The sequence below is a fragment of the Corapipo altera genome, unplaced genomic scaffold (genome assembly GCF_003945725.1).
Source record: "Corapipo altera isolate COAL_440 unplaced genomic scaffold, ASM394572v1 1, whole genome shotgun sequence".
Classification (NCBI taxonomy): domain Eukaryota; kingdom Metazoa; phylum Chordata; class Aves; order Passeriformes; family Pipridae; genus Corapipo; species Corapipo altera.
Window position 1 is genome coordinate 11273348 of NW_020884873.1, and position 14215 is coordinate 11287562.

Genomic DNA, 14215 nt, shown 5'->3' on the forward strand with positions numbered 1-14215 from the left:
TGACCAATAGGATAAGTGGAAATCTCTTATTCACTGATGTGTACTTTGAATTACCATTCCCAAAACAGAGGCAGTAAAGGAGGATGATCTGTGCCTCACTCATCAGCTACTTTGGGGAAAAGTTAGTATCTCATCTTCAACTGTCACTGAAGATTGGTTCATTCTGGACGTTGTATGGAAGCAACTGAGGTGCAGGCATATGTTCCCTTCTGCTGACTTGGCTGTGGTGATGCTAACCACAGCCAGCAAAGAAGAACGAGCAACTGGGAACAGTAACATCTCAAACTGCAGCAGAGTGACTGGCCAGACCTCTCCTGTCAGCACTTGTATTTCCTTGCTGTTCATTGAGGAATTAAAAGTTAACTGAGGGTGGTGGTAAAAAATAGGTTTGCCTGCCTAGAAAATGCTAAAACCAATACTGAAAAGCAGAGGTGGATCTGAAGGTAGTTATCTCTCTTGGAATTTATATGGGGATTAAAACATGTGTCATCATTGTAGCACATAGGCAATTTTATAATCACTGCTGGTATTTCACCACAGGATACTCTGTGGGATGAAGAATTAATTTTCCATTTTTTTCTAAGGAATAAAGGCCTGTGATTTTCTGTCAGTCATAAAGGAGAGTTTGCAGCCAAACTAGATGCTTTCTGGCCCTCAGAAGTGATTAAACGGTCTGGGATTGGTGAGGGTGTACCATCACACCTCTGGAAATCAAACTGGGGAAACATGCGTGCAGAGAAACACCTCAAGATGTTACATGGCCATTCACTTCCACATCAACAGGAAAAGACACTACAAGGTTGTGCAAAGCATAAGAAAAGCTGATGTGCAAAGCAGTGGCTGCAAAATTAAAATATAGGATGGTTTACTATATGCAATGTCTTTCCTTCACCCCATCTCTACTTGTTAAAGACAAGAATCTTTCTTAGTGAAAAAAATACCTCATCTTCAGTACAAGGCAATTTATACTTTTTGTTGTTGGTTTTGTTTTGTTTTTTTTTTTTTGCAAAGGGGTTAAAGTGGCATGTTTGCACAACACCAACCCTCACCCCAGCAAACCTGCCAGCAGCTGATAGATATAAATAGGGACATTTAGGGAGAAAAGCATATTTACGTTCCTTTGAAATGTGCTTGGCTAAAGGCATATTTTTAAGAGAGGGAGTGGAAAAACAAATGGAAAATATTTTCTTTGAAACGGAAAAAAAAGCAACAAACTGTCCTTCCTAAATAGAGATGCTTGGCTGATGTGTACTTTACGCAGCTGTAGGTCAGACCTTGCAAACAACTACTAAATTAGGTCCAGCTACTTTGATGCTGAAAGCATGGAAGTGCCAATAATTAAGTTGCATCAGATGTAGGAAATGACTGATGTGTCTGTTGTGCTCAGGATAGCAGAGTTCACTCTGCTGCCATTTGACCCAACCTCCTTTTATGTAAGCAAAAGAAATTTTAAGGAAAATCAGCTGGTTTTACACCTTTGTTTTGTTTTCTGAACTGCTAATCCCCTGAAGGTATAGAAGCTATTTGAAAGAGCAAGTCAAAGCTCCAGTAATTTAGTGTTATATTATTTGCTGATGTATGGTTTGATTTAGTGGCTACTTATTATATCAGGTTACCATATAATTATCTTAATTATTGACTCCTGAAGTAAGTAGAGGGATTATGAGAGAGATAGAAAGGCCCAGTGGAAAGAGCATGGTTCAGAGAATCGAACACATCTTGGTGTGCTCTTGGCTCCACCACTCATTTTCTCTGAGCCTGAACTCTTCCCTCAGCCAGCCTGGCCATGAAATCAGGATGGATTGCAGAGACAGGACTCAGATGCTTAGCCAGGATTCAAAGAGATGCAGGAGAGCAGTATAAAAAGAACAGAGGAAGGTTCTGAAAGACAGTTGTAAAATTAGCAGAAAAAATAAAAGAATACTCACCACAGCATGCATTTGCGTCAAGGAGTGGACCATCTTTGTGGGCATGGAGAAGGGTAGTTTTGCCATGAAGGCTTGAAATTTGAACCTGCACTATTGATTCTCCCACCCCCCCACCCTCCAAAGTTACGCAGCCCTCAGCCCTCTTTCTACAAAACAAGGATGATAAAAATCATCCTCCTGTCTTTGGTTTTAGCCATCGATATTTTTGGAGCACAGTTCCTCACACAGCCTTCAGCCGTGGTTCTCATGACATTGTGGCCATTTTTGGCTTTTAGTCTCCTAGTCCTTTGTCTGATAACCATTGACCTAAGCCAAAGGTTTGAGTTAGCAGGCACCACTGCAATGTAAAAAAGGCTGTCAGGGCAGTCTGTACTTCCTATATTGATAATATTTGACATATACTGACAAAATACTTCATCTATTGACAAGCTGAGTTGCATCTTTTTCTCTAAGAGAGGAGCAAACGTGCTGGTTCTGCTCAGCCTGTGCAAATTACTTTCTCTGGTTTTGCTTTTCTTTCCTGAGCCAAAAAATGGGGATAATAGAATGTATCTATTTCCTTCCTAGAAAAGATCAGCTAATGTGAAATGGTGCATGGTGGCTTAGTGCTGAATAAGTGGGATACCCTAATCCAGCAAGGTATCCTTGTTCTATTGTACGCCTTTTCTGCATACCATCTGGAGTTGTTCTCTGCTTAGTATTTTCAGTATGTACCATATGTTTTTGCATGAAAATTCAATAAAATATGCATTATACATGAAAAGTGCTGTAGTAAATAAAGGAAGGATGGAATCCAGTCCCCTTTGTGAACGGCAGGGGCCCCAAATCTTCATAAAAGGTTTAGTCTAGTCTGACGTCTGTGCTTTTCTCCAATTTACTCTGTGTCAGTCTTTAGGAGATGCTCTAATTTAAAACAAAACTCCACTTTCCTGATGAGGTTATTCGATGTTCTTTGGCTGCCCTCTGCTGAGAGCACTGAATAAGACAGGGAAAATATCCTCTTTCCAAGGAAGGTTACATTGGAAGAAATTCCCTGTTTATCCACGTGCTGAGTTCTGTCACTGCTGCTGGTGGGCACCCGTGGTTTGGTGTCTCTCATTGTCTCTTTGCTTCCAGTCAGGGGGAAAAGTCTTCTGAGCTACAGCCCTATTCAGGTTTTAGTGCCCACCACTCATTGTCAAGGGCTGGGCGGCTTTGTACCCTTATGAAAATGTAGGTTCAGGCATTGACCACTATGCAGAGTTAAGCATTAAACAAGGGGTGGCCGCAGGAGGAAACAAGCTTCTCTACCCAGGCACTATTGCAGTCCTACCAGGTGGGATTTGAGCTGTACCTCAGCATCCCCCTTCTTGGCAGAGCAATTTGCCACTGCCTGCTGTTCCTCATCGGAGTACCCATTTCTTCCAGTGCCACTTTCACCCCTCCACAGGCATCACAGCACTAGCACTTTGCTTTATTTCTGTAACTGGGAAGGGGCAAAGGGTTTGTTCCAACATCAAGAGTGACTGCAGGACTTGCTGTTTCTTGTGAACAAAGTGTGAGCCATGCTCTTGTCTTTGGGAAGAAGCAAGGGTCCTGTGCAGATTTTGGTGCATGTATAAAGCAATAGCTCTGTTGTAGCTATTAATGCTCTATGTAATGCCCTGTTTTTAATACTTCCTAGCAAGTTGATTTATTATTATATCTTCATCTAGGCTGTGCACCAAAGCATTTTGATGATGAAAGGAATGTTATACACACATTTAATTACTGCCCACATTTTTGTATAATTTTATCATTTACTGTTTTAGATGAGACATCGAGTTCTTCTGCAGGAAAGATGCCCAGTAAAAAACAGATGATTTAAAAGCTAATCTGAGATGAGTTTGGCTCTTAAATATGAGAAAATATAATTGTTCCTTTCTTTCTGCCCTTTCAGATGGTCCCTGATTACCAAAATGTACAAGAACTCTCTTATCTGGACATGGTGATTGCAGAGACATTGCGCATGTACCCACCTGCATTCAGGTATCTGGAGTTTTTTTCCTTCTGATTCCACAGGATAGCTCCCTAGCTCTATAGAATGGAAATCTGTTGTTGGAAGACCTATGGTCTCTTAGTCTCTGTGCCAACATCAATACTGCTTTGTGCATTTGAAAGATATAATGTGTCCTATTGAAAGCAAGCTGGCTAATTCTGGTATTTCTAAAGCGCTTTTTTACAGCGGATTGGCCAAGGTTGCTTCCTCACCGTTCTCCACATCCCCCAAGGTTAGAGGATGGAGCCATTTTGAAGCAGGCCTGGCCTTAGAAAGCCAGATGCTGCTTCTTCTGTGTGCATCAGGCTTCAGAGATACAGACCAAAGACCTGCCCTAGCTTGTTGGTCATTAAGGCCCTGATCTGTGGAGGGTTGCACATCCAGAAAGCTGTATTTTACATGTGTATTTAACTTCAGCACATTTTCACTTAGTACTGCATTATACTAACATAGCTAAACTAACGGCAATATCCATTAACTTTTGAAAGTTTTGTCCTGATTCACACAAGACTAATTCTACTATATTGATGAATTGAAAACAAGGGAAAAAGAAGTTAGAAGATTGTTTGATGAAGTTCTGACTTATCACAAACATAAATACAAATGTTAAGGAATGGAACTTTTCAAAGTGATCAGCCCGTTGCACTGCTTCTCGTGAAGCTGGAGGAAAAATTCAGGTGACTGGAAAGGAGCCAAAGCTGAGCTTGCTGTGAGAGCCTTTGAAAAATTTAACCTGTGATTGCAAGCACCTTAAAATGGAAAAACTTTAAATCATATTCTCTTCTATATGTTCACAAAGATTGGAAGTCAAGATTTTTTTCTGCAGGACATCTGCAGGATTGTTCAGAGAGTAAACGTCAAAGTAAACATCAAAGATATTTGCTTCCGGATGAGGTGGTGGGGCTCTACTGTGTTATAAGTGGAAACTGTTTTGCTGGTTAAAGCAGCAGGGGTCTTTGAGTTTTATCTGTATCACTGGGAAACAATTAATGTTTGTCAGATGGGAAACAGAATGAGAATGGAACAAAGTTATTCTGAAATTTTGGTTGGCATTTTCAGTGCTGTTTATTGACTTGGCTTTTACTCTGATGGATGTGGAATGGATAGGACAGCCCAGTGCCTCTGAAAGATGTTAATTGCCTATGACAATGGCAATGCTGAGTTAGGGGAAAAATCAGTAGCAGCCAAGTTTGTTATAAAATGAGTTGGTTTTCTTTTTTTTAATGAACTTACTATCCAGAGAACTTTCTTCCGCAGAACTCATGTTTCCACTATCACCAAATTCATGTAAGAATGAAAAGAATAGCTTGTCAATGCATTTTTTTAGCATACCAGTGTTTTGTTGCAGGTTTGGAGCCTTTGTTATTTATTGTCTGAGAAAGAGAGATGGGTGACAGCAAGGAAAGAATGTGTTTCTGTAATGATACCAGACTGACAGCCCTGAAACTGAAATCTTTATTCAACTTTTTAAGCAGAGTGTGGGAAGCAGGAAAGGGAGCTCCTGCACATTGTCTTGGCCCTGCGCTCACAGCTGGTGCCAGGGAATAGCTCCCAGACTGAGACAGCAGGGCACCCACCTGGCTCTGGGCTGATTTGGGATCTGTAGTGACCACCGAAGCACCAAATGTTCTAGATCAGAACCTACCACCACACATGCACACCAACACACAATTTTTTGTAAGGTTTACAGACCCAAGTTTGGCTTTGGGAGGCAGCTTTTTTCAGTCTTCTTGTCACAATGAGGTTTCTAAGGACAGTCCTACTCTGTCACCTGTCACCAGGGGGTGGGAGGAAACTGCAGAGTTTTTTTGCTAACATCACGGCTGTCTTTGATGCATGTATGTGAAATGAGGTTTTCCAAAGCTTATGAATTAGTTGTATTTTTGTAGTGGCAGCTGCAGCAGAACACCTAGCCCTAATATTACATCTCTTGCTAAGTTTCAGGTACCAACATGGGGGAGCTTCTCAAATAAACAAACTCAAAACTATATTTGGTATCCTTTTTTCTTTTCCTGAAAACAAACCACCATAGTCTTTGTACTTGCTTAATTAAAGATGATAGATACATCTCATTAGCAATTTTCATAAAAAATTAGTCTAAATCCAACATTCACAGTAAAGTTGCAGTTTAACAGTTATTGCTTTGGAAAACAGTACATAGTCACAAATTCTTCCCTTTGAAAAGGGCAAAGATTAGCTGTCTGGGCTGGAGCTATGGGCTTCTGGATGGAGAGGACACCTGAGAAGACACTAGAGTCAGCAACAGTTGTATTTATCTACTGAGAAAGTGTTACTCTGGAAATTGTAGGGTCAGCTGAAGAGATTGACTTTTATAGATGTCTCCTGCTGTGTTTTTAACCTTTATTAATCATATAGGATACATGATATTGCAGATTCACTCGGGAAGCAGCTAAAGACTGTGTAGTGCTGGGGCAGCATATTCCAGCTGGGGCTGTCATTGAAACTGCAGTTGGACACCTCCACCATAATCCTGAGTTCTGGCCAGAGCCTGAGAAGTTCATTCCTGAGAGGTATGTGGACTAATGCTTTTCATTCTTAGATTGAAGTTCTTATTTGGGCCTGTTTCGATCAATGTTAAATGCTGGTTTATGCGTTAGGGTGTGCACAGAGCTCCAGCCTGTCCAGTGGAGACACCAGATCCTGCTACTCTTTCACAGTCACAGTCACCCACAATTCATCCAAAGCAGTATTTCCACCAAGAGTGGAATTTAGTTTAATTTAGACCATAAAATTATTTAGACCATAAAATTAATTCTACCAAATTAGACAAACGATGATAGTGGCGCATCCCACAAAGGGTGTGAGATTTGGTCAAGGTTGAAATGTGAGATGGGTTTTCAGACCCATTTCCAAATCAGATACTGTGAATAATGTCTCTTCTGGATGCAGAAATTCTGAAGTGAGATAGTATATTCACTGACATGGATGTACCTGGGAAACTCATCCAGCTCCTGACTGGTTTAGAGCACCCTTTTCACCTGAAATCTTGTAATGGTGTGGGTCCTCTGTGAGTGGGGAACCTACCCCATCTGCCACAGGGAATTTGCTCTCCATCTGTAAGTTAGGATCCTTGGTTCTTTCTTGGCAAGACATACATACTTTCACATGGAGCATTTATTCTCTTCAGCTGGTGGGGGGACACTGTCAAGTTGTGGTTTTGTACCATGCCCTGTCTTGCAGATGCTGAATTGAGCTTGCAGGGAGAGTTTCATCTGATGTGGTGCTGTGTAGAAGCACAGTTCAGTTTTGTGGACAGATATATTTTTAAGCTGTTTTGTGGGCAGATGCATTTTAAGCTACCACTGCACTGAAAAGTTTACTAAGTAAAAAAAGTGACTGCTCCACAAACAACTGGGTGTGAGGCAGGCAGCCCAGAACCATCTTTGCCAGTAAGACAACACATGTATGGTGTAGGTGGGTTTGCCTAATGCTCCTTCTGGAACAAATCTAGGCATATGCTCCGTTGGGCTCTTTTGGCCATGAAGAAGAGCATTTTCAGGGTTAGAGAAGCCCAGAAATTTTGCTGGAGAGGAATCTTAGCAGTAACTGGAAGTCTAGGGTGGGTTTTTTTAGTAATGCTTATCTACAAATGTTTTCTTAATTGTTTATTCACCACTTCAATGATAGTATGAAAGCACATTATGGAGTAAAATGGACAGTGGGGGCTGCAGTCCCCTTGACTCACACAGTGCTGTTTGTAATGAATCTGAGATTAATTCCTTTTTGAAACTTCCTGAGGAATGGTTTATAATTACTAACATTCTCCTTGGATTGTATCATTTGGTAATGTTAGTAAGAATTATAAAATAAGAGCTTAACAAAAACTAAAATAATTTGTCTACAGCCTTTTTACCCCTAATATGTATTTTTGAAATTGGCCTTTGGAATAATACAGGAGAGACTTTAAATTTACCACAGTGATATATGGGGGTGAGCAAGGCAAGAATTGCATTAACCTATTTGGATGGGATATGCAACAGTATATAAGTTAATGGTCCTTCAGTCTCGAATTACAGGCTTCTATAGTACTTTTTGGAGTAGTAACTCAATCTTATTTAGGATATCTAAGCATGGAGATGGGATTAGTGGGAATACATAATATTATTTTTTTCCAAAGCTCAAAATAGCCTGTATTGCATCTCATCTCTTTCTACCCTGCATGAGTTCTCTGGGCCTTAGCAGTCTGAAGTTCTTGCAAACTATATCCAAAGAGATGAGAGATTTTCAGGGATGACCCCATACATGAAGGCAGAACCTGTATCCATGCACAGAACTGGAAAAGTAGTTTGGTAGTACAAGAAAAGTTCCAAATACCTTAGGACATGGGAGGATTATGTTAATTTCCAGGGTAATGCCATCACTGTAAAGGTTTACTTCTTTCAAGGCACCACTCTGAGTAGTGACTCAATACAGCCCAGTATTAGCCTAACCATGTTGATTATGCATTGGCCCTAATAACTTGTACTGACTCAGACACTGTATTCCTGTCTGTACGTATTTTATCCAATAGGCATTCATCTTTGCAGATGTTGGCAAATAGATTTTACTTTTTTTTTTCCCTTTGAACTGCTGTTCAAATAGGAATTTTGTTTCCCTCATGGAACAAAAAAAAAAAAAAAAGGCTCATTTCTAATGAGCTGATCAAGTATTTTAAAGCTAGCTAATTGATGCAGATCTGCATACAGATTGACACATTAATCAGTCTTTCCAGCTGGACTGAGGTACTGAGATGGCTCAAAGACAGAACCATGTGCAATTTTAATGTTTCCCAATTGTGAACCTGGTCTCTTCAGACCAAGAGCAGAGAGAAGGGCTGTACTGAATTGTAATAACCATCTTCCATGGCCTGTCCAATGCCATGAGATTTCATCTCCCCTTACAAGCTTCAAAGAGCAATTCCTGTTGACCTTCATCTGCAAGGCACAGCAAGGAATGCTGTTGCTAATTCTATTTAGTTCAGGTTGCAGCCTATTAGTTTCCTCTTAGCTGTAATTTCTCCCTCACATGTGCAAAGGTGTGAGGGACATGTCCCTAATCATCCTAGCCTGTCTGCACCTGAAGTTATCATTCTTCTGAGCATGGTCCTCAAATGAAGGCAAGTCGTGAAAGATAGGTTGGAAGTTATACTCATATCTGCATGTCCTCTCCTGAAATCACCAGCTGACAAAGGCTGATGGCCGTAAGTCAATTATCTGTTTACTTAAGATGTCAGGACATAATCTGTCAATAGTTCCCCTGACCGTCCATTAAGACCAATTGAAATAACCATCTTTTGAGATTTAAATGAAAATCATGGAATCAGGAGCAAAAAGCATTCCTTGAACTGGTTTCCATCTCTGCACTCTTTAGGTTTACAGAGGAGGCCAAGAAGAAACGACATCCCTTTGCATATCTGCCCTTTGGGGCAGGACCTCGTGGCTGCATTGGCATGAAAATGGGTTTGTTGGAGACAAAAATGACTCTGCTGAGGATTTTGCAGAAGTTTCAATTCAAGACCTGCCCAGAGACTGAGGTTTGTACATGCAGGGAGGCTAAAGATCACTGTTGTCATCTTGAGAGAGTTGACAATATATCTTAGGCAGAGGGAAACTGATTTGCCTTTGTGACTTCATTTGAGAAAACTGCTTGAGACACTTTCATAATAAGGAGGGACAAGAGGCCTGGACTGCATGTTTTAATCAAAATATGATTCAAGATATATGATTTTTCCAACAAAAGAAATGGTTACACAGCCCTACCTTAGTGGAGAGCTGTATAACAACACCACAGTCAAAATATCTTGATTTATAGAGGGTGAGAATGGGTGTACATACTTCATAGGATCTCAGCACTTTAGTATATGCCTATTGCTATGTACATTGCACCTGGCACTTACTCAGCAGCTCTGGAGTTTACAGAGTTAATTTCTTCCTGTTCAGATCTACAGTATACCTGGGCAACCAATGCCTCAGCCTCTGGCTGTAAATTCTATTTAATATTATGCTAGCACAGCTGACTGTAGAACAAGTACTTTACAGCTTCTGCAGTAATCCTGGTATGAACTGGTCCCCCAGTAAAAGTGTCTGTCTGTATATGGGGGTGTTATACACACAGAAAAAAACACATACAACTGTACATAAGATGCTCTTTTTTCTTTCAGATTCCTTTAAAGCTCAAATCAAAAGCCACACTTGGACCAAAAAATGGAGTCTACATTATGCTAGAATCTCGCTAAAAGAAAATGCACATCCTGAAGCCTACTGGGATGAGACCCTTTGTTAGTGACTCACTAACGAAATATAATTATTTTTCAAAACCCCAAAGACAGCTAGGAGCCTAAGTCCCACTGATGGTCAGTAGGTGCTTCCTCAGTGCCCTCCTGTGGGAGAGCCTCCAGTCACCTTTTAAAATGGGCTCCACAGTCTTTTTTGGCAGTTTTCAAATCACTGTGAATAGCATCTGTAAAGTAGCATCCCACTTTCACTTGCTTTTCACTCATCTTTGAGAATGCTTTCCTCCTGCTCAATTTCAACAAATGGAGCAGGTGTTAAGCGTACAAGCAATTTAAAATAGATTTTAATTACAATTCATTATATGGCACATCCTTCTCATGCACTTCAAAGTTTCTACTCTAGAGAAAGCCCAAAAGGCACCACAATTACAACAGAAAACCTGAGATGCAGTGCATTGGATTTTGTCATCAACTCTGCTAACAATCAAAGCTGAGGCTCCTGCACAATGCTTAATCTCTTCCTGTGTCTGTAAAATGGAAAGAGTTGCACCTCCTTCATGCTTTGAAGTGATTTTATATACACTTAAATTAACAATTTGCACTTGGCACGTTGCATTGATAGAGGAATGAGGAGTTTCCCTGCTTACCAGTTAAGTTCCAGTAGCTAAGACCAAGGAAATGAGCTGACTGCCATTTTGCTGGCTACTGAACTGCTGTTGGAAAACTGGAGAAAAAGAAGATACAAATTTAAAACAAGCAGGAAAACCGAAGGAAATTGAAGGTTAATCAGAAGGTGTTGTTACAACATCTGCTTCATGATGAGGCTTTTCCTTTCCAAGCACTGCAGTTGTCTAGCTCCTTTACTCAAGGAAATTAAGAGCATGCATGCACTAGAGCCAATGTTAAAGGAGTGGGATCCAGGATCATCAGTCCCAGCAGCTCTCTTGACTCCTTATGTGACTCTGGAGCAGCTCATGTCCCAGGTGCCTCACTCGCCTCAGGAAGGAACTTGTCTGATTTCCAGCTGCAGCAGCACCATGGATCCATTCAAGCTGTATGACTGTGGACATGCATCTTCACAGCCAAAACAGCTGTACACTTCCAGTTGTCAGATTTTCTCCATGCTCTTTCCTTCTTCTCTACAAAGCCCTTCAACCACCACACAGCTAGTGGAGCAACACACAGCAGGGATCAATTGACAAGGAAAAACCCCACACCTTTCCTTCAGTGGGTGCCACAGACTGGTTTTCTGTACAATTGTGCTGGTTTTGTCTCAGATAATTTTCTTCATGGCAGCATGGGGCTCTGTTTTGGATTTGTCTTTCATTATTAGCAGTGCTTGAACAGAGTCAAGGCCTGTTCTTCTTCTCACACCACTCCATCAGCAAGGAGGCTTGGGGGTGGACAAGCAATTGGGAGGGGACACAGCTGGGACAGCTGACCCCCACTGACCACAGGGACATTCCATACTGTATGGCATCATGCTCACCATATAAATCTGGAGGAAGAAGAGGGAAGGGGAGGACATTCAGAGGGATGGTCTTTGTCTTCCCAAATCACTGTCATAGATGCCAGAGCCCTGCTGTCCTGGGGATGGTGGAACACCTGCCTGCCCATGGGAAGTAGTAAAGGAATTCTTTGATTTGTGTGTGGTTTTTGCTTTACCTATTAAACTGTCTTTATCTTAACCCATGAGTTTTCTCACTATTATTCTTCTGATTCTCTCCCTCAGCCCACTGGGGGGAAGTGAACCAGTGGCTCTGTGGGGCTTAGTTGCTGGCTGGGGTTAAACCATAACAAAACCATGAGAAGAAGTTGGTGCAGTCTCAAGGTCCTTTTTTTTTTTTTTTTTAATTCCGTCTTTTATTTTTTCTTTAAAATTTTTGTATATAACAAAAACTCTTATGGCACTATATAAAAATAAGGAAGCAGCTTTGGTTCTTTGCAAGTCTTGACCTTCTGCCTACTTGACATACTCTGCTTGAGGTTTCCCTAGGTGCAGCATCTCTCTTGGTGGTATGCACAGAGAAGTGTCACGGCAGCAGGAGGAAGAGACTGACTGCTCATCTTCATTGCAAGGATTTCTGGAAGGAGCCATCTGTGCACTGATCCCTGGCTAGGTCCCTGTCTTTTGCTGCCTTCTTCCCACATACTGCCTGAACGCTGATCAAATTACTGTATCTTGTTCCTCAAAGATTGTGTCTTTCTCTTTCATGTTTTTTGTGTTTTGTTTGGGTTTTTTTTTTAAACCAGAACTGTATAGGTACTAGTGATGAAGTGCTGACCTGGCAGTCTTGGAATAGTTCCTGTTTCTATGGAGCATCTCTGGTATGCTAAACAGTAGTGCCCTGTTACAGACACACTGCTTATATGAATTGCTGATGGAGTGATTGTTATTTATTTAAAAAGCAACACACTGTATATACCTTAGTTTCTACACATTATCCATAATTTTCCCCCCTTGAAAATAGTGTGCTGGAGTCTGATTTACTGTATACCTTATACATACAGTTGGCAAAAAGCTGGATGAACCTTGCCTAAAAACATCTCACCTACTTGAATGAGCAGAAAGCTTATTCCATCTGAAGTCAGCTGCCAAAGGCTTGTTTGTTTTCCTTACATGAATTAGAATGTTGTTGTGTGCTTCATTTTTGACAAAATACTCCATCCTTAACCAAGCTTGTCCCTTTCTAAGATATGATTTTACATAGACTCTCCTTCCCAGTCCCTGCCTCTGCAACTGGAGCACTTACCAGTGAAGATCAGGGCAAAAAAAGTCATTGAGTACCTCAGCCTTCTCCATGTCCTGGGTAAACATATCTCCTGTTTCCTTCCAGAGGGCCTACATTTTCCCTGGTCTTCCTTTCATCACAGAGATACCTATAGAAGCTTTTTTTTTGTAGTCCTTAATGTCTCTGGCCAGATTTATTTCTATCAGGGCTTGCTTTAGCTTTCTTAACCTGATCCCTGGCAACTTAGACAGTTTCTCTGAATTCATCCCAGGCTACCTATTCTTGCTTCTGTCTTCTGTAGGCTTCCTTTTTATGTTTGTTGAGGAACTCCTTATTCATCCATGCAGGTCTCCTGGTATTTTTGACTGACTTCTTTGTTGTGATGCATCACTCCTGATCTTGGAGGAGGTGATCCTTGAATATTAACGAGCTTCCCTCGGCCCCTCGGCCCTCCCTTTAGTCCTGACCTATAAGCTCTGGGTCAGCTCCTCATCCATCCCCAAGTGCAGCTCCATGCCCTCCACCTGGTCATTGACAGAGGGCGACACTCCCTTCTCATCAGGCTTGGAAAATGAACCAAGAGTATTTCCCAACTGCATTCAAGTTGAAAATGGACAGTATGTGTGCAAGTAAACTCCCCTGAGTCTGTGATAACATTTTTTCAACTGTTCTGCAAAGTTTTCTGGTTAGGAAGTGTTATCTGTTTTCACCTGTCAGTTTGCAGTAGTATGGAATAGAGGAATTATTTTTGCATCTGAAGTCAGATTTCTGGAAGTGCATCAACCCTTGTTCTGCATGCAGACTGAGAGAGACAGCTAGAAAAGACAGAGGTGCCAGCTTTCCAGTAATATAGGAAGAGCCCCAAGCCATTTGTTCCTTTTAAATAACAGTTGGTGGTACAGTCACCAGACACTGCACAGACACGTACCAAGATGTTTAATGACACTGGACCTCACTGTAGTTGTGTGAGCTCAGTGACACACCTAAAGAGCAGCCTGTCTTGAGGGATCAGCAAGCCCTCTGGAAGCACACATTTGCAGAAAAACCAGACACTAAACTGCCAGCAGTTCTCCAAAACAGAAACTGGTAATATCACAATAATCAGTGTGTTTGTGCACTCATATAACATGGTCCCAAATTGATCCTGAGCAGAGTTGGCTTTAGAATTAATTAACAAAAACCCAAAAACACAACCAAAAACAACCAAAAAAAACCCCCAAAACTTGCCCCCCCCAAAAAAAAATTCAGTCAACAGCAGTTAGGTTTAGGGAGCAACAAAGAAACCAGTTTAAACTAATTTCTTTCC

General features: G+C 41.3%; 1 protein-coding gene across 10 annotated transcripts in view; it reads left to right on the forward strand.

Moving 5' to 3' along the window:
* TBXAS1 (thromboxane A synthase 1) overlaps positions 1-10948 on the forward strand; it is a 251881-nt gene extending 240933 nt beyond the window's left edge. For all 10 annotated transcript variants that reach the window (XM_027660819.1, XM_027660828.1, XM_027660809.1 and 7 more), the window contains 4 exons: positions 3847-3935; positions 6339-6476; positions 9316-9478; positions 10106-10948. In XM_027660819.1, the coding sequence (XP_027516620.1) occupies positions 3847-3935; positions 6339-6476; positions 9316-9478; positions 10106-10180 (465 nt within the window). In that variant the 3' untranslated portion in view covers positions 10181-10948. The remainder of the gene's footprint in view (positions 1-3846; positions 3936-6338; positions 6477-9315; positions 9479-10105) is intronic.
* Positions 10949-14215: the final 3267 nt, after the last annotated feature.